Source organism: Magnolia sinica, chromosome 13 (genome assembly GCF_029962835.1).
Source record: "Magnolia sinica isolate HGM2019 chromosome 13, MsV1, whole genome shotgun sequence".
Lineage (NCBI taxonomy): Eukaryota > Viridiplantae > Streptophyta > Magnoliopsida > Magnoliales > Magnoliaceae > Magnolia > Magnolia sinica.
Window position 1 is genome coordinate 42,432,847 of NC_080585.1, and position 25,489 is coordinate 42,458,335.

At 41.0% G+C, this 25,489-nt stretch overlaps 2 protein-coding genes across 5 annotated transcripts in view; both read right to left on the reverse strand.

Annotated features, from left to right (window-relative positions):
• Nucleotides 1–513: 513 nt before the first annotated feature.
• The window catches only part of LOC131223669 (uncharacterized), a 69,695-nt gene continuing 44,719 nt past the window's right edge, over nucleotides 514–25,489 (reverse strand). Inside the window, exons 5-12 of one of the 4 annotated variants that reach the window (XM_058219125.1) lie at nucleotides 24,633–24,773; nucleotides 24,452–24,508; nucleotides 5,115–5,253; nucleotides 4,700–4,804; nucleotides 3,514–3,743; nucleotides 1,466–1,507; nucleotides 965–1,067; nucleotides 514–731 (exon numbers count right to left, since the gene is read on the reverse strand). In XM_058219125.1, the coding sequence (XP_058075108.1) occupies nucleotides 658–731; nucleotides 965–1,067; nucleotides 1,466–1,507; nucleotides 3,514–3,743; nucleotides 4,700–4,804; nucleotides 5,115–5,253; nucleotides 24,452–24,508; nucleotides 24,633–24,773 (891 nt within the window). In that variant the 3' untranslated portion in view covers nucleotides 514–657. Of the gene's footprint in view, nucleotides 1,068–1,465; nucleotides 1,508–3,513; nucleotides 3,744–4,699; nucleotides 4,805–5,114; nucleotides 5,254–24,451; nucleotides 24,509–24,632; nucleotides 24,774–25,489 lie in introns of all 4 variants that reach the window. The other 3 variants (XM_058219124.1, XM_058219123.1, XM_058219126.1) reach the window with 3 other exon arrangements.
• Nucleotides 17,049–19,715, reverse strand: LOC131223670 (uncharacterized). The gene is made up of 3 exons (XM_058219127.1): nucleotides 18,668–19,715; nucleotides 18,306–18,557; nucleotides 17,049–18,105 (listed from the first exon to the last, which is right to left on the reverse strand). Exons 1-3 carry the CDS (start codon nucleotides 19,608–19,610, stop codon nucleotides 17,822–17,824), a joined length of 1,479 nt encoding a protein of 492 aa, XP_058075110.1. The 5' UTR covers nucleotides 19,611–19,715; the 3' UTR covers nucleotides 17,049–17,821.

Here is a 25,489-nt window from a genome sequence, read left to right on the forward strand (position 1 = left end):
CTTTCGCTGAGCAGTGCGTAGGACAAAGATGCATTAGATCCACCCCGTCCATCAGGTGTAAGTACAATGTCATATTTTCACCTTGGAACCTAAAAATAATCAAACACAAAACTTAGGTGGGCCAAGCAATTGGGAAGTGTAAATCATTCCTAAAACTTTTAAATTCACATGGTGTGGCCAACATGAGTCTTGGAATGTCCTATTTTAGGGTAATCCTTTTATCCTGGTGTGGTACCGCAGATGACTGGATTGGATGGCAAATACACACCACAGTGGACCCAAAACGAGACTTGGACGATTTTAATGGTGGGACTTCCAATCTCAACTACTTTCTTGGTGTAGCTCACCTAGTGTTGAATCAGCCTTAGTTTCGAGCCCTGGTACAAACACAGTGGTGCACCTGATGGGCGGGGTAGATCTCATCAACATGAAGTCGTTTCATCCATGTCAGCAAAAGTAACACCCTTTGTACCCGTACGAAAGTCGTTCAAGCATTTTCAAAAGAAAAACAACGAAAAAAAGAGCTGGTATCACAAGGGGATATCAATGGAAGATCTCATACAAACATCAATGTCAAAACATTCTAATAACATTGAATAATTACAATGAATAGAAAAATGTGTCCACCATCTGCATGTGATATGATACCTGTTGTAGTCAATAGATCTGCCGTAGAATCATGGCATCAAGCGGCGGTCTTCCTTCAATGTTAGTGATTTTCTTTAATGCATCTGTGAAGATTGCCGTGATGAAATCCGAAAAGGACAGATTTTCATAGTGAGTGTTCCATGTATTCTCTGACAGTGGAAAGAATGTACGGATTGTTTCTTTTGCGGAAGAAAATATGGTCAGAAGTTTTGCTGATGCTTACACCGTCCGGATTATAGTTCGGTTTTATGTTTATCGGAATGTGATTCATCATCCTGCGACATGAACAGCCAACGAAAGTACTTTGAAAACTTACAAGAAACGGGATGGGGCACCAGAGATTCCACCTTGGATGGTTCTAACTTCTTGTTGCAGAGCGAGTCAAAGTTATGTTCCAGATAAGCATTAACGATTCTTTCCTGTGGAAGATTAGAAAGCTCTTAAGCTATGAGGTGTCTATTATAAGGAGTGGCAATGGGTCAGGTTCAGTCTGGGTTAGGGTCAGCCAACACTTACTAAATGGGCCAATAATTCTTGCCTGAACGCAACCCACAACCCGTTATTCTTGACCCCACCCGACCCACTTAAAAATTTATCGAGGCTGGCCTGAACTGACCTGACCCGACCCATCTAATTGTAACCTGAGCCTAACCCACTTAATTAACTGGGTTATATTTCTAGCCTGAGCCCAATCCGCTATCCATTTACTTGGCCTGAACAGACCTCAAGAGAGGGTGGGTTCAATTGACCGACAGGCCTACCTGACCCATTGCCAACACTATCCATTATAGATATCAGGCAGTAAGATGAAGAGTACCTTGAAATCTTCAAACGGGAAGAAATCCTTATTACCACAAACCTGGATGGAACACAAATCCACAACATCAGGATTTTATTAAATAGAAACGTGAAAGCATAAGGGTAGTGCATATCACATGGAAATATAATGCCGAGAACATTGCGATTACTGGACTATGGAACCATATATTAAGGGCAAGAGCAGAAAATCCTGCAAGAATCGGACGTTGATGGTTTGAACAAAAAACATGTGCACATGTTCAGATGTGTAGTTTTATTTCCATGATGGAGGGATCAAAAGACATGTAATTACTTTGAATCCATGTAACTTAGACACGAGGTGTCAAGCACAAGAGAGCTTAGAGAAGCCAACGGAGTAACATGTCCATACAGTTTTATGATATAGAAATATACACCAATTTGAATATTAATTTACAAAAGCATAAAATAGATTAAAAAAAAAATTATATAGAAAAATAGAAAAACAAAATATAATATAGACGGTATATAAGTTAGAGAGACACTCTAGTGCTCTCAGAGCATTATAAGCTCCTAGTTGCCTTGGACACTTGGACAGTCCGATCCACTGATTAGCCTGTTCATTAGGTTCAGCACACATTTCATGGACTACCATCTAAACATCATACCGATCTGAAAAATATGAACCATTTGATCAATGGTCTTGAATATGGACGGAGCCGATGGACAATAGTAGGTCCAATCAACAATTTGATCCATCTAATTTTTAGGGCCTATCATGGATTGCATATGATTCTAAGGATTCACTTTAGTTAGGAAATTGTAACCATCCCTTCCATGGCTTACAAAAAACGAATGGCTGGAGAAAATAAGGTCAAATCAAACATGGATTGGATCATGCAATCAGGATGATTTTTGTATGGTAGCTTAAGAACTGTTTTCTGGACTTGATGTTCAGATCAATCGAATGGACTATTCAAGTGAACTGATGCAGCTGGGAGCACCATAAGTGACCCATGTCTTGGCCAGACCTCAACAGAATGACTGCCAAACTTGGGCTGAGCTCAGCCCATTCATTTGGAGAACAAAAATAAATAAATAAATAATCAGGCCCATGCCTGAACTTAGTGGACTTCAAATGGGCTCATGTTTGGTGATCCACACTGTTGATGTGATGGGCCCCACCATGGACAGACCATACAGAAAATATCTCCCACACTCAAATAGACAGTCAAGAAAAATACAGCAGCAATCCACATTCAAGGGATTAAAGATCAAAGCTTGAATGTCTAGGATATTGCAATCAGGAAGATATTTTCCAGGTCATTGATAGTGAGGCCAATAGATCAAATCTCTGGATTGCAAAACCATGGGCCTCACAAAACATTTGATTCCACGGCAATCCCTATTTGCTAGCAGTAGAGATCACAACCTCTAAAAGGATGGACAAATTCCACAGAACTGAACATCCTTTAAGTAAATGTAGTGTGGCAAAATGCCCGGGAAACCTTAAACAGGAGGCACCCAATGTTATGTCACACAGCCACAAGTAAAATGAAATGAATCATATGAGTTCGTAATGTGCTCATATACTCACCAATATGTAGCTGAAACCGATTAGAAGCATTCAAGGATTTGCCAAGCGCACACGTGTGCAATAAAGCTCAAGTACACTTCACTTGTGCCAGCCTGGCACATAGGTGGGAGATCCAATCCACCCATCAGGTTGGTCTGACCTTCTACATGTTTTCCCAAGAATAAATCTGGTCAACTCAGCATGTGCACCCCAATACTGGAAACAGGTGGATGGGTTAGAAAACTTCAGCCAAGTTTTTCAGAGCTGTACCTTTGCTTTGCAAAACTGTGGTCTACCTGACAAGTGGATCAATCTGATTTTTGGGCTAGGGCATCAATATAGGGGTAACTTTCTGATGGATGGATTGGATCTCGAAAGTATCATGCCATACTGGCTCATGTGTGGCATGTATATGAGCCTTATTGCAATTGAATGGCTTATCAAAGCTCTTCAAAGAATGTCCTACAGAAGAAAAAGTAGCAAATAAAATATATATGGTCGATTAAGATTACCGGCACAGGAACTGGGACTTCATTGTGCAGGACTTGCACAAAATACTTGCTTCCAGAAACTCCTGATGACATAGAGTTTTTAGACTCATTGCCAGGACAGCCGTACAAAACCAGCATGTTGTTCCCAGCAAATGGTGCCAATATGCTTCCTCTCCAGTTTCTTTTCTGAGGGGGCTTTAGAGGTGGTTCCAAAGGTTGCATCCTCTGTATCCGCTCAAACTCTGAAACATCTGACCATGGATGCATAAAAAGCTAGATATAAATCTACATCTTTGGTTAAAACATGAAACTCTCACAATCAGAACCTGCATATATTTACGCACAGTTGAGCTATAAATGGGTTGGATCAAGTGCGATCCGGGTCCAAAACAATTACATAAACTACCAACTGTCCAACCCAGATCCAAGATCGAAATGGATTTTCCCTGATCTGAATCCAAACCAATTGGAGAAAGGAAATGCCTGGATCCAAGACAATTGCACAGGGATATAATCCTCACTATGAATGCTGTCTTTTGATGGTGGCATAAAACAATGGTCCTGCCTTTGTCTTTGATTGATGGATTGGTGGTGGGGCCTTGCCTTCAAGCTGCCATATTCATAGTGGTTTAACTTTCAACTTAAATAAGTCACTATATTTAGGATCCGACAAGCTGGACCAACCTACACCTGGATGTGACCCAATAGATCTGAATTTCAGGTTGGGTCTAAATTGTACCAAGTTGCCGGATCCTCAGGTCAGACCAGCACACTCATGTGCAGATAGACATCAAATATCGAAGACCCTCTGCATTGCTACATGCTACAAGCTGGATAGACATTCCAAGGTATTCATCAGGTGTTCCTTTATGTGCTGCCCAAAAATCTGTCGGTTAACTCATCAGGATGCTAATGTGTAGATACAAATGGCTGGCTAAAAAAACTTGTCCAAGCACTTCTATTTGTCCATTTGTTTGGATACTGCGGCTAACCTGATAAGTGGAACAGGGTGATTTTTGTTGCAGGGTACCTACACGGTGGGACCCACGTGACAAACAGCTTGGATCTCACAAATTTGGCACATGTAAAGGGGCCAGGATATGCATGGGTGCAGAATTAGTAAGACCCACACACAAACACGCAGGCGCATGCCTGCAGGCACAACGCACTGATCATATTTGAGAGGAGTACCTTGCAAAGAACTCACCTGATCCTTCGCGAAAGAGTCCAAGGAGACATGTGAATGGTATCAGAGTCTCGGCATGAGCAAATCGAAGTCTGGCCTTCTCGGAACTGCCTGGCGTAAGGTTTTCTAGAAGGATAAAGGTAATACTCATGAGAAAAAAACTAACCGCAATGACATGTCCTTAACATAATGCATTTCTACACAGCAAAGCAATCACTACAGAAGAAAGCAATTTCATTTTACATGTTGGTAAGTATGTCCGCCCTTCTTCAGCATAAGGTGAAGTTTTTAACAATCCAAACTAGTATGCTATGTACTAGAGAAACGGAATGGAGATTTAATAGTGAAAGAGTTTCAAGCTCAATAGTAGCCTGCAAACATGTCCTATTATCTTCTATGAAACTTAAGAGGACAATCATCCAATCATGCACTGTACCTTCTTTAGCCGCAATAGCTAGTTCCATGGATCTAACAACATCTTGAAGCAATGGCACACCCATGTGATAATTTATTGAGTTACCATAACCCTTCAATAGAAACGCCTCCAAATCATCGGTCCACTCAAGCAAAGCAACCTACACATTTCAGGCATTCTGCAAGTTACATAGAAAAGATAACCGGTTTTGATCACTTAATAGATCAACATTTTACTAGGAAAAATACAAATAAAACCTGAACATAAATATCTAGAAGGACAACGTCTAATGCAGTGATTTACACAAACAAGAGAGCAAAATAAGTTGCTTACAACAAAGCAGAAAGTGGTTTCTATTTAATGTGACAAAATTGGTAAGCCTGATATAATAATAACATTTTTTGACAATCCGCAATGATAGGGATCTCATTAGTAGACCTTGTGAACGTTTGAGTCATCTTGCAATCGGCTTGGCACTAGTTATGCACCTCTTTTCTTTTTCACTTTAAGTTATTGTCGTGGCAGCTCCGCTCTCTGTGGTTATAGTGGGTAAAACATCCGTATCATTAACTACTGCAGAAGCAGAATCTCTGAAGCGCATGTTTCATTAAAAACACGTTTGGGAAGCTGGAAATCACTGGAACTGAAACCAATTTCCACGGGTTCTGGAAATAACTGGAACTGAAACCAATTTCCACGGGTTCCAAGTTTTCCACTGTTTGCATTACAAAAAAGAGTGTGGAAACCAAAAGGAATGATTACACTTTCCCAAGGAAATCAAATGAGTTGATGTCTCCCTAAAAGCTAATCCATACAAGAGATGTGTCTCACTGTTTGACCATTGACCATTTAACATTTCCATGGAAAGCCACCTTGCACTCCAACCAATGGACTCTGGTTTTCCACTGTCTTCCATGATGACAGCTTCCCAGGGTGGTTTTCCATATCTGTTCTTCGGATTCTTCTTCTTCTTCTTCTTCAGAATCAGAAGAATGACTCTGGTTTTCCACTGTTTTCCATGATGACAGCTTCCCAGGGTGGTTTTCCATATCTGTTCTTCGGATTCTTCTTCTTCTTAAGAAGAAGAATGGGGGAGAAGGGGATCGGGTCATTTGATGCCCAAACAAGGTGAAACTTGGCGGTAAAAGGATCTCAAAGATCAGGTTGGATTATCACAAATTGATCAATGGCTCAAATCTGGGAGATTTCAACATGATGTCAATGCAATTTCAAAACTAGTTAAAAGAGGTTTTCTTCTTACAAGTTAGGCCTTTCCCTATTATTTCATCCTTTGATAGCGCACATGAGGTTTAAGTACACCGTAAATTCATATCATGTTTGGCTGATCCTGCTCACATGGATGTAAAAACTCCAAAGCATGTACTATCTAGGCTTTCATGCCAAGTAACTGGAACTTGCATGATGGTTCATTGCTGTTCTCTTAATTTAAGGATCTAGTAGAAATGAATAAGCTGACCATTTTGAGATGGTAAAATAGTGAAAAATGATAAATGGCAAAACCGATCAGGGCTATGACATATAGCAATTTCAATAGCACCCCCAATTCATACAGTAGAGAACCTAAGATGAATGCAAATAAACAGTTACAATGGAATATCCAAAATTTCAGCTTTAGGTTTCAACTTAACATTATCCAACCATCTCTATTGTGACTGAAGAACAGTTTATACGTGAAAATGACATGCCTCAAACAAAACGGCAAAGATGAAACTCTCACTCAACAAAACCCACCATTAAGAAAAGAGATGTAAATAAAATTATGGGTGGAAAGCGTCCCTCTTTCCTCTTGATGAATTGGAGCACAACAACCATGTCGAATCTTGTCCATGTCCACATGCTTGATGCTCTTGGACATGGATCATAAGAAAATAATCTTTCATGTTGAATTTCTTTTATCTTTTATTTGGGATGCTTCTTATAAATAATAGAGGTTTAGCCTTACATTATTAATACAAGAGAAGATCAATACCATCGAACTTACATATCAAACATTCATTGTCCATAGAGATTAGATCTGGACCTTACATCTGTTGGGTTCTACAATAGACGAGGCTTACCCTAAAAACTCATACTATTCATGTGCTGTGAGCAGCTGACTAAAGGACTCTTGAGGATTACAAATAAGAAGTTAGATGAAGAGAAGGAAAAAATTCCAACAAGTGCTCAACATTCAACAGGAAAAATCCTCCAAACAATGGCTAGGATTTGTCAAAATCCTATGGTTTATGATTTAAGTCCAATCATAGGCTAAGTGATTTCAATCCCACTTTGATCCTGTTTTTAGATGAATCCTGTGATTCATCATCATCATTTAAGCATTATCCCAACTAATTGTGGTAGTCTACATGAATCGTTTTCCGCCAATCCACTATCAAGGGCCATAACTTCAGCTACGCAATAGTTCATCAAGACTATTCTTACTATGTCCACCAACCTCCTTTTGGGCCTTCCTCATGCCCTTTTAGAACCTTCGACTTGCACCAACCCACTCCTAACTAGTGCAGTTCTTGGTCTCCTACAACTCTAAGATTCAAATCTAAAGATTTATTATTCAACTCCCAAGTTACAATTCAAATTATATTTGTTCTCCTCTTTTCAAAATTATATTCCCCTTCCATTTTATTTTTTCGAGAGTGGGGGCTTTAAGAATCTTTTAAAACAGATAAATTGTTTATTTTAATGAGATATTAAATGAAGAATCAAGCTATCCTTTAAAAAAAACAAAAGAATCATGCTTACCAATATTTAGCATGGTAATGATGGTTATGATTTGATTTCAACTTAAGACCTATACTTTTCTTTGTCACGTATCTTGAATTCAAAGTTAGTTTTATTTGTCGTGTCTTTTTCTAGGGTCTCATTATGTGATTTTAACTCAAACATGTATTTACTTCTTCATGTGGTAATGAAAAACTCATTGAACGATTTTATTTTATTTTTTCTCGAAGGGCTCATTAGGAATTTGCACTATATGATTTCGACTTTGAAATGTGAATGTTTATGCTTTGTGGGGAACATTATTTTGAAGTCATTGAAGTAGTGACTGTACTTTTTCTGTTTAAGTAGCTATGCTGATTATATAGCATATCTATATGAGAATTTAATTGAGGATTTGGACAATTTGAAAAGCTTTTTTTTTTCCCTGAATTGTTATAGTTCAGACATGTTAGAAACTTTTGGACTTCTAATCATCTCATTCTCTTGATAATGGCAATGTTTTAAGTATCGACGATTGTTGAGGCATGAAATAAGGGATCAAGGATAGATCAAAAGGAAGATAATAGAAGGAAAAGAATGAGAAGAAAATGATGAAAGTAAGGACATTCATAGCATTTGCGCACACCCGTGCAAACCATATTGGTTGCGCGGGACCGCGCAAACAGTCATGCTGATTGCGTGCACATGCGCAATACCGAATTTGGACTGTTCAAAATGAACGGTTGGATCTGATGAAAGGTGGGCTCCATGGCACGGAGATTGAGGGTTCGCATGTGTGGAGGCCTATAAATACCCCACTCCCCCTCTCATTTGCACACGTTAGAAGATTTTGGAGAAGACTAGAGCCCCGGAGAAGAAGAGAAGATTGAAGGTACCAGAGGAGGGAAGGAAGGAAGGAAAAAGGGGAGGGTTTTGTGCCATGCCGCGCAACAGCATGCTATTGCGCGGGCCCGCGCAAACAGTCATGCTGTTGTGCGGCCACTAGTGATCAAAGAGGCAAAGCTGCTGCCGAAATGTCTGTAGATTTGATCTCCAAAGTCTTCACATTCTTCGGTCTTCCTCTTGCACAAGGATATGAGCTTAAGAAGGAGAGATCATATGATCGAATCCGCACAACATTCCTCTTAATGAGACGATCAATTCGCAAGCCGAAATGCTGTCGGATTTGATATCCAAATTCGATATTCGAACTCTTTCAATTTTTTGTATTTTTAGTAATATATCTTAGAATCAAGGGAAATTAAAGGATATAAATGAACTCAGTATGAATAAATGATGATTGTTCCCCATGCACTCTCTCTGTTATGATTGAGTAAGATAATTCCCCAAACCAAATGCATTTGTTTCTTGTCGAAACAAAATGTCGACTCTGTTGGGGATCGAACCCAAAATGGTGACTCCACTGGGGATCTTTATCTTTTTTAAGATTAATATTGAGAAGGTTACAGGGACTTTCGTCATAGTTTGGTGTCTTCTGGATGCTAAAATGGCGACTCTCAATGGGAACATCTTCCCCTTCATCTCTAAGATAAAATATTTTATCCTTCGAATACTAATCGAAATTTTATGTTCTATTTTGAAGGAAGAAGATAAAACTGCAAACTACGATCAATGACAAACCCAATGAAGAAAGTGAATTTCTATTTCACTGCAACCGGATTCGTAGTGGAGCATGCAACGAACCAGTCCTCAAATCATAAGATCCAATCGCTTGCAAGAAATGTTGATAAACCCCAAGTGATGCCCGGAGTTATATCTGCTTCGCCCTTGGCACAAGAAGGTGATAAAGACTGGGTTGTTGTGACATCTTGAAGAATGAAGGCCCGAAATGCAGCAATAGCCAGAGTAGACTCACCTCCATGAAGAGTCGGGGGGCCAGTAACGCGAAATGCAGCTAAAAAGAATCCCGAGCTTGCCCCTCCCGCAATATATCCTGGGAAAACCGTTCCCTCCCTGACACTGCACGATTTCCCGACTCTGCCTGCTGCGAGAGCTCAATGGACAAAAGAGTAGAAGGGTAAAGCACTGCTTACAAATTCATCAACCCCCACGTCACTTCAATCAATCGACAATTGCGGAAGCACGGGAAAGTCGAAAGAAACTCCTCCTTTTGTAAGCGCCATCGCATCGATATATTCCCATCCCACTCCGACCACAGCTTCATCGGGAAGCGGGGAAGCCGCAGTGTGCCTGGTCGGAACAAATCAGGGACCCCCCTACTAACTACAGAGGACCGTATGACTGAAATGGCACAAGCGCAGAGAACACTGATGGAAGAATGCAGAAATCTCTGAGAAGCTTTAGCAACTCTCGCACACAATGTAGCCCAGATGGCAGCTCCCCCAATGATGGGTACTATGAACGGACAAGAGCAACAACCTGAAGGCTCTCAGTCGCCAAGGGCAGGATCGCTTGGGTCTGCCCCTCCAGCAAGAGCGATAACTCAAGAGGAAGTGCAGCAGGTTGTCGAAGAAGCCGTCAGAACAGAAAGAGAACGTGAGAATGTTGGCCGATTCAAATATCGAACACCATATCTGAGAGAGGTAGAAGATGTTCCCTTTCTAGTTAACTTCAAGCAGCCGGATTTTCAGAAGTTTAACGGAGACGGATCGCCAGAGGAACATTTGATGCATTTCATTACTAGCATGGGAAACTTCTCTACAGTACCGCAGTATTGCCTTCGGCTGTTTGGTTCCTCTTTAACAAGCAAAGTATTTCGATGGTACTCCAGTCTAGCGCCAGGATCGATGCGGACTTGGTAACAGATGCAAGACGCCTTTATGTCAAATTTCTTCTCATCAGAATGCGATGTCAGTATCACAGAATTAGCTTCAGTATGACAAAGAGAAGGAGAACCCGTAGAGAAATTCAAAGGCAAATGGAAAACATTGGGAGCTTCTTACAGGGAATTGCCGGAAGAGAGAGCAGGTTAAGATGTGCTTAAACTCCATGGAAACAGGAATCGCATTCGGGCTTACCAGTGCCGATATCAAGACTTTCCGTGATCCAGCCACAAAAGCCCATGCCCTGGAGTTGATGACTAGGAAAATGCCAGTGTTTCACTATGAGACGACCAGAAGAGGGCCCAATAGGTTGATTGCAAACACTGTGGATCATGAAAAGAGAAGTTAGGACACAAGGGAAATGAGAGGAAAGAAAACCGAGTGGAAAGAAGAAACAAACCATCCTAGAGGTAGGTTCGGTGATAAAAGGCCTAGGTCACTTAACTCTCATGAGGGGTTTGCATTCGAAAAGGAAGATGTGGTCCCTATGATGAACCAATTGTTGAAAACTGGTACGATAGAATTACCTCCATCCAAACGCCCCGCAGCAAGAACAAGGGAAAGAGATTTCTGACGCTATCATCGCTTAGTGGGACACCAGACAAAAAATTGCTTCACACTGAAGTGCATACTATAAAGAATGATAAACAAAGGCGAGATAATAATCGGGAAAGAAAAAGAGAGAGATACGAAAGCTACGGTGAATGTATTAACTGCACGAGAAAATGTCCATGGAAGGACAGGGAAAGACCATTAGAAGATTACAGGAAAGGCTGCAGTAATTACGTTACGATCAGGAAAGAGTGACGAGCCTTTCGAAGCAACAAAATGAAGCAACAAAAGTAGAAACTACCAAGAATTATTCGGGGAATGATAAAAAAGAAGAGAAGAGTGAGGGAAAGTGACTTATGATGTGATAAGTCATTTGAAAGGTATACCGGCCCGGTTGAGCGTTTACGACGCATTAAGGTTATCAGAAGACTTTCGACAAAGCCTGATTCAGGCCCTATCTGACCGTGACGTCAGAGAAACGTTGCTTGTAGAAATGGAAAATGAAGAGCACAGGGAGCAAAAGGATTGCATGCCAGTAGTTTCCTTTTCTGATGATGATCTAACCTGTGATATAGGGCACAACAGGCCACTGATGATAGTAGGTCATATTCGTGGCAAGGAGGTCAAACGGATAATGCTCGATAATGGGTCTGCGGTGAATCTGCTATCACTAACAATGTTGAATAAACGGGGTTGCCGTCGTTCTAATTTACGCCCTAGTGGAATGATGATACAGGGCTTTAATCAAGATGGGCAACGCGTGCTTGGTAAAATTACAGTAACACTGGAAATAGGAGAGTTAACTACTGATGTTGTTTGCCACGTCATCAATGCAGTGACGATGTACGGTCTTCTCTTGGGAAGACCATGGATGCATCAGTATGACATTATCCCTTCCACCCTACACCAGTGTTTCAAGTACTGCAAAGATGAGGTACAATACAAAGTGATAGCTGATGTGAGGCCGTACACAGAAGCTGAAGCCTTCTTTGCCAACGCCAGTTATTACGACAGGTTTGCTAGAAAGGAAGGTAAGGAGAATAAAGCTCCAGGGGGTACTCACATGAAGGTGATGAGAGAAGAAATTGAAAAGACAGAATCATCTGGGACAGCAGAAGCAAGGAAGAAATTTTATTTTGTACCGAAACATCTGAGACAACCGGGACAGCCGCCGTTAACACTATTATCATCTGAACAACTGGAAATCCTACGGTCAAATTACACAGTGTCGCTACCGTATGTTGAAAGAAACAAACCATTCCTAGCTATTCCGAAAAGGTTTCATGTCAAATCCAACACAAAGTACCCGGAGCCGATCGAATTTTACGCGCCTTCGGAAGCAGAAACAGAAGAAAAGGCCGATAATAATATACGTTATGGAAAATTGACATCCGAAGATCTCGAGAAGTACAGCCTAGCAAGTAGGAAAATCATGAAAAGCATGGGTTTCGATTATGAAGAACTGACTGGCATAAACTATGGAAAAGGAATTCAGATCCCGATCGGAGTTAATCAGAAAAGGCAGGAAAAATTTTGAGGATTGGGGGCAGAGTCTTCAGTGAACATGGTTACAGTTGATCAGGTAAAAGAAACAGATTCTGAGATGATTAAGCATCCTGAGACAGCTCTGAAGCAAATGGAGGACAGGGGGTAGCTGACAATTGATAGTCTGCGAGAAATAAACCTGGGCACGAAAGAAGAGCCACGGAACACGTTCATAAGCGCTAGTCTCCTCGAGCAAGAAGCCGAAAAAAATGTCCAACTCTTGAAAGAGAACAAGGACGTCTTGGCTTGGACATATGTAGAAATGCCGAGCTTAGAACCATCAGTAGCAATGCATCGGTTGAATATTTCTAAAGACAAGAGGCCGGTTAAGCAAGTGCAAAGGCGATTCCATCCAGACTTAATTCCTCTAATAGAAGAAGAAATAAACAAACTGATAAAAGTCGGGTTCATCAAAGAGGTTAAAATCCTAAATGGATATCGAATGTTGTCCAAGTAAAGAAGAAAAGCGGGCAGATCAGGGTATGCGTTGACTTCAGAGATCTAAATGAAGCTTGCCCGAAAGACGATTTTTTGTTGCCAATAACCGAGTTGTTAATCGACAGTACGACGCAATATGCTACCATGTCCTTCATGGACGGCTACGCCGGTTGCAACAAAATTAGAATGGCTCTTGAAGACGAAGAAGCAACAACGTTCAGAACTTCGTTGGGAATTTACTGCTATAAGGTTATGCCGTTCGGTCTCAAGAATGCCGGAGCAACATATCAAAGGGCGATGCAGAATATCTTTCAAGACATGATGCACAAGTATGTTGAGTGTTATGTGGACGATTTGGAAGTCAGATCGAACGACCATGAAGAACATCGCGAGCATCTGACCTCAGTCTGCCGCCGACTCAGAAAAAAGCAGTTGAAAATGAACCTGTCTAAATGCACCTTTGGAGTATCATCAAGAAAATTCCTCGGCTTGGTCATTAGGCACAAGGGAATTGAGATTGATCCAGGAAAAATCAAGGCCATACAAGACATGCCGCCCCCGAAAACGTTGAAAGAATTAAAAAGTCTGCAAGGAAAATTGGCGTACATTCGCCGTTTTATTTCAAACTTGGCAGGGAGATGTCAGCCATTTTCTCATTTGATGAAGAAAGGAACAGAGTTTGTATGCGACAAGTCCTGTCAGAATGTATTCGATTCAATAAAAGAATTGCTGAAACAGCCTCTAGTATTAGCAGCTCGTGTGAAGGGTAAGCCGCTTATCTTGTACATATCCGCAGCTGAGAATTCGTTGGGGGCCTTATTAGCACAGGTGAATGAACATGGGAAAGAAATAGCCCTTTATTATTTAAGTCGAGGCGTAGAATGCAATTATTCTTCGATTGAGAAAGAATGCTTGGCGCTGATATTTGCAGCGCGGAAACTGAGACATTATTGCCTCCTATGATATAATTTTAATCTCGCGAGTAGATCCGATAAAATTCTCAATGACAAGACCGATGTTATTAGGGAGATTGGCCAAATGGATGCTGTTACTTTTAGAGTATGCAATTACTTATGAGCCGGCGAAAGCAGTTAAGGGGCAAGAGGTGGCAGATTTTTTGGCAGCGCATCCCGTAGCAAATAGTGAAAGTATTAATGATGACTTTCCTGATGAACAGGTTATGATGATTGAATCGCCAAACCTGTGGCAAATGTACTTTGATGGAGCCTCTCGAAAATCAGGAACAGGAGCCGAAGTGGTATTTATTACCCCTCAGGGTGATTTATTACCCTACTCTTTCACACTAGGAACTGCATGTACAAATAATGAAGCTGAATATAAAGCTCTCATCATCGGGATGGAAATAACTCAGGAAATGAAGATAAAAACGCTGCAGATCTTTGAAGATTCTAAGTTGATTATAAATCAACTGACGACTGAGTTTGAAATAAGAAAGCAAGAGCTCTTGCCGTATTGTTGGAGAGCACAACAATTATTGGAGCAATTCTATCATATTGAAATTAAGTATGTGCCGCGGTGTGAAAATGCAAAAGCAGACGCTTTAGCTAGCCTGGTAGCTGCCCTATCCTGTCCGAACTAGAGTCCTCTTCAAGTGACTATAGAAGAAAGAAGATTCTTACCATCTTCAGAGATTATCAACGAAGTCACTGAAGCACTCCCTATATCGTGTCTGGAAGTGACAACAGATGATTAGCGCCAGCCTTTCATAGATTACCTCAAATATGATATCCTGCCAGAGGATCCAGCACAAAGACAGCAAATCAAGCAAAGATCAAACATGTTCATCATATGTAGTGAAGTATTATATAGAAAATCTTACAATGAAATGCTGTTATGTTGTCTGGATAAATAGGAAGCAAGTCAAATGTTGCGAGAGGCTCACTCCGGAGAATGCGGGGCGCATCGAGCTGGCCGAAATTTATTATATGGTGCATCGGATGGGGTATTACTGGCCCACGATGTTCAAAGATATTATAGACTATGCGAAGCGATGCCACGAATGTCAGATCCACGGCGATGTCATATATATACCTCCTGAAGATCTTCATCAGACAATCACTTCTTGGCCTTTCACTACCTGGGGACTTGATGTTATTGGCCCTATAAATCCACCTTCATCCAAAGGAAAACAGTATATACTGGCAGCAACGGAATATTTCTCTAAGTGGACAGAAGTGATCTTATTGCGAAACGTTAGAGAAAAAGACGTTATAAACTTCGTTCGACATGCAATAATATATCGTCACAGTATTCCGAAAAGAATCATTACCGATAATGGTACTCCTTTCAAGAATACGGGTATGGAAAAGCTGTGTCAAAAGTTCAGTATTCACCACTCGTTTTCAACACCTTACTATCTACCGGCCAATGGGTTAGCAGCGGCATTTAATAAGACGATTGTGAAGATATTGAAGAAGACGGTGACTGGAAATAAGAGCGATTAGGACGAGAAATTGCAAGAAGCATTATGGGCTTATAGGACTACTCATCGAATGGCAACGAAAGCTACGCCATATTCATTGGTTTATGGCGTGGAGGCTGTCATTCCGATTGAAACACAAGTCGCATCACTCAAAGTAGCAGTGCATCAGTCAATTACAGATCATGAAAATGCAAGAATAAGGCTAGCAGAATTGGCTATACTTGATGAAAAACAGTTAGCAGCTCAGTAGCGGTTGCAATTATATCAAGAAAGAATATTTGCCGCCTTTGACAAAAGAGTCAAGTATCGCTCTTTCAAGAAAGGTGACATGGTATTGATGTTGAAGAGACTGCTAGTGGTCACCCGCAGGACGGGGCAAGTTTGAGCCCAAATGGGATGGGCCATATATAATAACAGAAGTATATTCCAATGGAGCATATAGAGTTATGGATCAAGATGGACGTGGTATCAGTATACCAGTCAATGCTCGCTTCATCAAAAAATATCGTCCTTGAAGATAGATATAGTTTTGATCCAGAAGATTATCAGAATAATGCTTCTATATCAAAAGGGGGCAAAGAATAAGTGAAGCCATGTATTCTTCTTCAAACGAATGAATAAAGGATGAATCTCAAGCATATCAAGACTATGTATCGATAATTATCGTCAAATGACCACTATTGCCAAGTGTCGATGATGATAATCGCCAAAATTAGCAACTATCACTGTCGTCATCAATCAAGCCTTACCAAAGTTGCTATTATCGCTAAGCCGATACACTATTTTAAACATAACATAAACATTGTCAAAACATCATCAGTAGTGGCGATGTATCAATTATTGATTCACCATTCATGACAGTGGGATAAGCTTATACGGCCAACTACACATAAATCTCATGACAGCGATTACAGCTTATCATTTAAGGTAGCCTAGCCAAGCCTATATGGCCAACTACACATAAAGCCTACCATCATCGGCAATATATATTATTCGGGCAGCAATGAGAAACCAGTGACCCTAAAAAGCCTGTATAGGCCATCATATGCATACCTATGCGAGCAACAGACGGAGCCAATAATTAAAAATCCACAGCGGCCAGTCACGCGTGAGACCAATGCCGTCTGTATAGCTTCCGACAACGTCATGGGGAAGGAAGAAAGTGCCCTCCCGTGAATGGGTCCGACCTTGCAGATGAAGAAAAAATGGGCAGCAGTGTGCACTCTTTGGCCATTGTCCATAGATAGGCCAATCATGCATAAGACCCCCTAGATCCCTGGTTTGATTTCGGTAGTAAGTCGTGAGGAAGGGTTTTTACCCTAGTCATTGATGGACTGGCGGCCTTGGATTTGGTACCCCAAGGTAGCCTTATGCGCCCCGTTACGCGCCCCGTGAACTCTAGAGAGTTATTGCGGCCAACCCTGTGCGTAAATCCCACCGAGTTCATGGCCCCGGTAGCTTCACTGGGCCCCTCTGATGGATCGTGGTTTGTGAACTCCTCGGCCGCAATAAGTCCAACAAACTCATGAGAGTTACAACGACCATTTGTGTAAGACCCGACTCCAACATGAGTCTAAGAAACTGTGCTTGCTCCACTACTCAAGAGCTTAAACTGCGTGGCAATCTAACTAAAACTGAAATTTAGTTCCGCCTATCAAAACAAAAATCACATAGGAGATCCCATACTAACAATCATAATGAACTATGATAAAATGTAACATACCTTGAACGATCGCATGAGGATATATATGCTTGAAATAAGCTATAAAAAAAAATAAACTTTCAAAAGAAGCAATTATCTCAAAACATCATAGTGCATTTATATATATATCTTTCAGCGCAAGAGAAAATTACATGTGATTATAAAAGGAAAGGAAAATAGAACAAAGTCCTTTATAGTTCTTTTGTCATGCCTAATGCTGCCAAGTATTTCTGCAAGTCTTCTTTAAGTTGAACCTGAGTTGCAATATGTTTTGATTTAGCCTCAAAAATAATCTTTGCATGATTTGGAACATTGGCTAACTTCCTCTCTAAAGAGGCAATTAGTTCTTCATTTTTAATCAGCTCAAATCGTTCAGCATTGGCAGAATGAAGATTGGCATGTATCTTCTCTTGGATCTTCTTTATATGTAACTCCTCTTCCCAATCCTTTGTCTCCAATTGTAGAATTTCTTTCTTCAAGAGAGCAATATGATTCTGGATAGCTATTCTATTGTCGGTAGAAGCTTTCAGTTGCTCCTGGAGGGATAACTGCTCTTGATCATATTTGGAGACGACAGAAGCAATTTGGGAAGCCTTCTCCTTGGAAGATACCGTCTCCCATATTCCAGGACCTCTGGAGCGACAGCTATATTCTCTGCCGATTTCAAAGCAGTTATCGAATCACGAAATCTCAAGAGAGAGTCGCGTAAAGGAGAAACATTGATTTTTGCCATTTTTGTAGCAGTGTCTAAGACCTCTACAGCAATATTCAAATCCAAGCATTGATCAGGATCCTTGAACATATAGACAGCTGCTGACATGGAATTTCTCATTAATGTCAGTTTATACGTTGGGACTTTCTCGAAAGATAACAAATCGGATACTGTGGCAATAGAACTGGAGCTGGCTATGCCACTTTGCGAAGGATTTCCTGTAAAATAAGGGAAATTGTAATAAAAACCATGAAAGTCAATGATATAAGAGCACGTGTAAAGAAAGAAACAAATATACCTTCTGCAAGAATCTGAGCAGTAGGAGAGCATGTCTCTTTAATGGAAGAAGGATCAGGCCCCAAAATATCAGCAAAAGAAGGGGCTCTGGCCTCAATGCTTGAATCAATGGTTGTTGGAGTGGGTAGATCCGTGGGCTCTGTTGGAAAAACGATTCCACGGGCCACCACCCTTGGTGCCACAAAGGTAGCTAAGGAAATTCTCGTTGGGACCGATGGTGCAGCGGGAGGAAGATCTTCAGGAGGAGTATCGCCTGTTCTAATGTTGATAGCATGAGAACTTGAAATAAAGAAAATAACAATAATGATAAAATAACAATGACAAACAAAATGTTAAAATGATAAATTGCAGGAAATTTCTTACTCGGTGAGAATCCGTACTCCCCATAATCCAAGGGCTCATCTTCTTCTTCTATTGCTGTTGGGATTCCTGTAGGAATATCAGCAGCGGGGGAAGCTTCAATTTCAATATTTTGATGAACTGATGAAAGATGCTCTTCACCAGTAGATACACCTTCAACAACAACAACATCCTCATCATCAATGTTAACTTCTCCCTCTTCAAAATCGTCGTCTCCATCGCCTCCTTCGTCGTTTTCCTCGGTATCATATTCAATAGAAGCAGTACTTCCAAACGACGAGGGTGAATTCTCTCCTTCTGTTTCTTCTTCTTCTATATCTTCAATTACAACTTGCTTTCCTTTAGAAGGGGAAATCTTGTTGCTTCCTAGTTGAAGGTTTTTATCAGCCGAGACTGGAGAGGTCAGGTTAACAACTCCTTGACGCAAAGGAGGAGAAGCTTGAGAACGTGATCGGGACCTTGTCATCGGATAAGACGAGCTAGGATGAGTAGGTTGAGGAAGAGGAGAAAGAACCGGGTCACCTTGAATAGTGGCAACATCTTCTTGAACAGGACATGGAACCTCCGTCACATCTTCAACCACTCTATTAGAGCTATCTTGTGGGACTTTTTCAAAATCCGTAATGACCCCATGGGCTATCCATTCCTCTAGCGTGTTGGCGGGTTTCCTTTCACGAATTGGCTCTTCTAAAGATATCCTTCTGCAAAGTTGACCGGGAAAAGGCGGGTGACTCCTCTCCGGCACAAAGCCTATTCCCTCTTCAAATCTACGACCCTTGAGTTTCGGCGGGGAAATCCAGATCGGTTCAGTTACTGGTAGGCACTTATTAACCAAGTACGATTGGTGAACCCACCATCTCATATAGCCATATGAAGCACATGTGGTACGATTGCTGCCTGGGATTATAAAAGTAGATCTGACTCGACCACCAGTAATTGCTTCCATACCATCGCCCAGTTATACGGGCTTGTTCCATAGCTACGCATTCTCCTTGTCACCAATCCACAGTCTTTCGGAATGGTTTGATCAAAACCGAATTGGCGGGCGAATCGACTCTCTCCAAAATTCTACTCCTCTTAATGGGAGACTACAGGAATGAATGGAGATAGAATGCCCTTTCTCAGGTAGAGTGTGATTCAGTATCTACCATGTCCGTATCTTCTGTGTACCAGTATAGGCAGAATTGAAAGAAGTCGATTGCATCAGTTTCTGAGATTGTATTGATGACCCAGTCATATGATCTTTTGGCCATAGTCCTCTTCTGAAAGAACCACGGAGGAATGTGCGAGGGGTGGACGTATGCCTTCTCCAGAGCTTCGAAGGTCCATGGGGAATAGATACCTAACCAACCAGTAATGTAATGCCAAGGAGTGTACGTAGAAGAAGCGTCGACAGCAGAACTCTTTACGTGTGTCGCTATCTCTCCAAGGGCTTTGTAAATGGAGCACAAGACTGGAGGGGCAAGGGAATGCTTATGGCCTTCTGCCATGGCACCGGCGACGACAAATACTGTCAGGCGAATGGCATCTGTCCATTTTGAGCTAGGGAGGACAACTACGCTCAGCCAATAGACTATGAACGTTGCAAGCTCACCGTCAAGGCTACATTCGGCACGATCCTTTATTTTTGCACGAAGATCCGTTAATTCTTGTGAATGGCAACCGCTGAACCTAAGAAAAGAAAGAGAGAGGACAGATGGTGAGAAATATAAAGAATTAAAATACAATAAGAAGTGATTGATTTATGAGGTGGAGAATTACCGGAGGGCTCTAGTAAAGTGGGCAAGCCACTGCAGAGGAGAAATCTTGTGGATGTTGGGAAACTTGGACATCTCTTTGAAGAGTTCCGTGGTTGTTTCTGGATTGGAGGCCACTCGGCCGGGTGAAGAGATGAACGCCAATTCTTCATTAGTGGGGATGAATTCGTCGTAAAACTTCCCCGTCAGCGGAAGCCCAACGATCCGGTGCAAATCCCAGAGTGAGATACTCATTTCCCCTATTGGAAAGTGGAAAGAGTTGGTTGTGGGGCACCAATAATTAAGAAAACCCTTCAGAATGGAAGGTTCCTTATAGAAATGTTGAGAGGTAACTTCTATCTCATTGTATATGTCAATCTTGATCAATGTCTTAGAGTGCTTCGCCAAGATTGTTGTTGCCCAGTCAGAATGGTAAGCGCGAGAAGTTAAGAGGCCTCTGGTTCTGAATTCTTGTTGTCCCCAAAGAGATTTGCAATCCCTGAAACGTTGCTGGAGTGTTTCATAGAAATAAGTAGGGAATAAGGCGTGGGGATCATAGGAAGGAGTGAGGAAAATCATCGGACGGACTTCACCGATCTGCTGCCTTGGCTTCTTTGCTAGCAATGCCCCTTCCAGAATTCAAGGTTCTCTTGATACCCAGGATTCTGTATATGCCAGTCTTTCTCCGTCCATTTGATCAAAGGGTTCGCAGTTGAGAATGGATTGGTGACACCCAGATCCATAGCTCAAGTGGTAGATTGACTGAAAGATACCTCGTTTCAACACTGAGGTCTTGGTATCGATTCCCTGGAGGGGGCGGCTAACAGTGAAGTGTGAACTGACAGTGAGTGTACTAACAAGTCAACTGAAAAAAAGAAAAAAGAATGGACTGGTGGTGATGAAGGTTTAGTGGGATCACAACCATGCCTCGTCTGTCTGTAAGGGTTATTGAACTTCATGATACCCTCAACGACTTGGACCATCTCCCAAGAATTTTGAAGCCTCTTTTTGTTGTGCTCCTTTATCTTCTCTTGAAATTCCTTATCCTTATTGTGGCGAGGCTTCTTTGATCTGGAGGGAGGGGGAGTATCTTCTCTGGCTGGTGGTTTCTAGTTGATGGTTGGCAGATGGGTTGTCGATTTCAACCATTCCTCCCAGTCGAACTCACGGCCATGGCGTGGAGGCCATTCGATTTCGCCCATTGATATCGCTCTATGGATGGGGGAGAATAGCGTGGCAATTCGGTCGGTAAAGTCGAAAGTAGGGAGGACAGGCTCCTTGATGTACGCAGGACGCCTACTGGTGGTCTTCATGCGTTTCCGTTGAGCTTGTTCTGGAGATGGAGATGGAGATGATTCAGGAGCATGAGAAGACGAAGGGTTTGGTAAATCTTGATGAGAGGGTTGTGCCGTAGACGGTTCAATAAGACGAAAGGTTCTCTTGGTACAGGCCATGGTGGATTCAAGATGACAGGTTCTGGAGCTATCTCGAAGGAAAGATGTTTTAAAAGCTCAAAGCACTAAGTACTTGGAAAATTTTCAGGCAAAAGGACCTTTTGCCGGGTACGCGCAAACAAATGCAGTTGCACGGAACAACGCTAAGTGCAGAGACCTTGTGCAAATAGGGAGACTGTTGTGTGGGTGTGCGCAAACGCAAGTGGTTGCGTGGGGATGCGTCGGTTGAGCAGAGTTTCGACAGGAAAATCAGGAAGTGAAGATAGAAGGGAGGGTTCTAGTATTTATAGGAGGATAGGGATCCAACTATGGGACCCGATTACCCTTTGCACAGGTGCGCGCAAACGAGTTGAAAGCACGAAGAAAGAAGAGTGAATTGATCCTACTTTATTTTGGAAAAACAAAGAAAGGATCAAGGGGGCATCTATTGAGGCATAAAATAAGGGATCAATGTAGATCAAAAGGAAGAAATTAGAAGGAAAAGAATGAGAAGAAAATGATGAAAATAAGGACATTCATAGCATTTGCGCACACCCGCGCAAACCATATTGGATGCGCGGGACCGCGCAAATAGTCATGTTAATTGCGCGCAAATGCACAATACAAAATTTGGACTATTCAAAATGAACGGTTAGATCTGATGAAAGGTGGGCACCATGGCACGGAGATCGAGGGTTCGTACATGTGGAGGCCTATAAATACCTCACTCCCCCTCTCATTTGCACATGTTTGAAGATTTTGGAGAAGACCAGAGCCCCGGAGAAGAAGAGAAGATTGAAGGTACCAGAGGAGGAAGGAAAAAGGGGAGGGTTTTGTGCCATGCCGCGCAACAGCATGCTATTGCACGGGCCCGCGCAAACAGTCATGCTGTTGCGGGGCTGCCAGTGTTCAAAGAGGCAAAGGTGCTACCGAAATGTCTGTAGATTTGATCTCCAAAGTTTTCACATTCTTTGGTCTTCCTCCTGCATAAGGATATGAGCTTAAGAAGGAGAGATCATATGATCGAATCTGCACAACATTCCTCTTAATGAGATGATCAATTCGCAAGCCGAAATGCTGCCTGATTTGAAATCCAAATTCGATATTCGAACTCTTTCAATTTTTTGTATTTTAAGTAATATATCTTAGAATCAAGGGAAATTAAAGGATGTAAATGAACTCAGTATGAATAAATGATGATTGTTCCCCATGCACTCTCTCTATTATGATTGAATAAAATAATTCCCCAAACCAAATGCATTTGTGTTTCAACAAGAAACAAATGCATTTGTTTCTTGTCGAAACAACGATAAAAGCCTATATATCCCAAGATATATCTTATATCCCACCTATGCGATACAAAACACACAAGTAGTGGGATATATCCCACATGTTCGATCCGGAGAGCATTTTCAGTTTTCGATCCTCTTTTTTTCTATAAATCATGTTAATTCAGTGTCAAATTGTTACAAATCCATGATTTTTCATATTTGACATGAAAAATCATGCATTGGGAGCTTCGATTTTGAGATTTGAAGGAGATTAGCCGAGTTTTGGAAAATTGAAAAAAAAAACCAAAATTTCTCAATTTCTCGCAAATCGGTTGCAATCTTTGTGTCCAAACATAAAATCAGACATGTATGTAACCTAATCTAGTGATTCTTCTTTTACTTTTGAATGTATTGTTTGTGTTTCCATACATCTTCTTACATTTATATATAAATTATATGAATAGACTTTGAATATACTTACATCAATTCAGTTAGACAGCGCATGGATTAGGAACTTATACAGAGAAAACGTATTGTGTACACTTGTTTTTTGTAATGTTTTGATTTATAAGTGTGTATTGATGTCTTTTTTTAACAATTATTGAAGTTTCATTGAAAAATTCGACCAATTTCCCAATGTTTCCCCATGTTTCCAACAACAACGATGCATTATGCGATACGACCGATATATCCCATGCGATAACCGATATGTATCTGTATCCCAAGGGTGCGATATGTAACGCGATACCGATATTACGAACATTGGATAATGGCACTCTTTAATTTGCCACTAGTTTTTCTACTTAATGTTTAGGTAATGGGTACATCAAAACCTCTGAAGTAATGAAATGACCACATTTAGCTTGATTATTATTAAATAATATCAAACAATGTGTTGTAGCAATATATTTACAATTACCTACAAATTATGATGGGAAGCAATAAAATAATAAATATTTGATCATATCCTTTTTTAGGATTTTAAGAATATTATAACTGACTTCAATATTAGCACCCAACATTGGATACTTATCTACATTATTATTCATTTTTAGCATTGTTTAAAAAAACTAATTACAAGATACATTGAAATATTACATTTAATTATTTTTTAAATGTAAATGTGGTGTGTGTGAGTGATCTAGGGTTCAAAACCTGGTTGTGTTATCTTTCAAAAAGAAATTTTAATTTAATTATTTTAAATTTTTTTATGACTGTCAGTAGATTTGACTTCTAAAACCCACGGTTTTTGATATCTCACATACATGCCAGACTCTGGCACCCATTCATGTCAAGTTACATATATTGGGAAGAGATTATAAATTGAATAATAAAAAAGAGAGATACCTCATCAGGACTGAAAAGGCTGCAAGCTTGATCAGTTATGTCTAGTAAAGATGCCTCCTACAGATAGAGAAAAGAAAAAAGAAAAAAAGCATATGAGTTATTTTAGCAAAATTTTTGTAAGCTCCAGTGGAAGAATAATTTGTCAATTCAAATAATATGAATAGGATAACAACCCACTTACCTGCTTACAGAGAAACCAGAGGGAGGCAACATCCTGACTTGTGAAGTTAAGCTGGAGGCGTGTGGCCAATGTAGAGGAAACTTCTTCAAATATGGGTTCCTTTAGCTTGTCCACAGCAGGTTCTTGACTTCTTCTATATTCCTATAAAAGAAGGGCAACACAACAAGGAAAAAGAGAGCATTTGTTAAGTACGAACTAACTGAGACAATGACATCTTCGTCCCATAACTGCATGCTCCAGACAATGCAAGCTATGTTCATTGGGGCTTTGATTCAACCATGTACTCCAGTTCAGCATATTTTATGTGCTGGAACATAGGACACTTCCTGCAAGCACGTGTTGCATTATAACTATGCACAAGGGACTTTGATATGTTGCTTGGTTTCAGCTAGTTATTCACATAGGACTCTCATATGCTTCTTGGTTTCAGCAACTACATGCTCCATACAATTCCAAGCTATGTTTCATGTGGGGACTTTGATTCAACCAACATACTCCAATTGGAAATATTTTGTGCTGGAATGTAGGACACTTCCTGCAGGTAGTTGTGCACATAGGACTTTGATATGCTTACTTGGTTTCAGCTAGTTATGGGCATGGCACTTTGATATACTAGGTTTCAGCTAATTATGCACATAGAACTTTGATATGCTACTTGGCTTTAGCACAAGTATCTTTGTTCAATGGGAATCTAGTGGCTCCCTAATCATCGCGGAGATTTCAAAATATTGATATCGACTAGGTGTTCCTCCGACTTGTGGGCCCTTTGATTTTGTCATCTTGTATTTCTGACATAGAACAAAACGAGGGGTTGTAATGCAGGGGCATTTTCACACTAGGCTCGAGTGGGGTTGCCT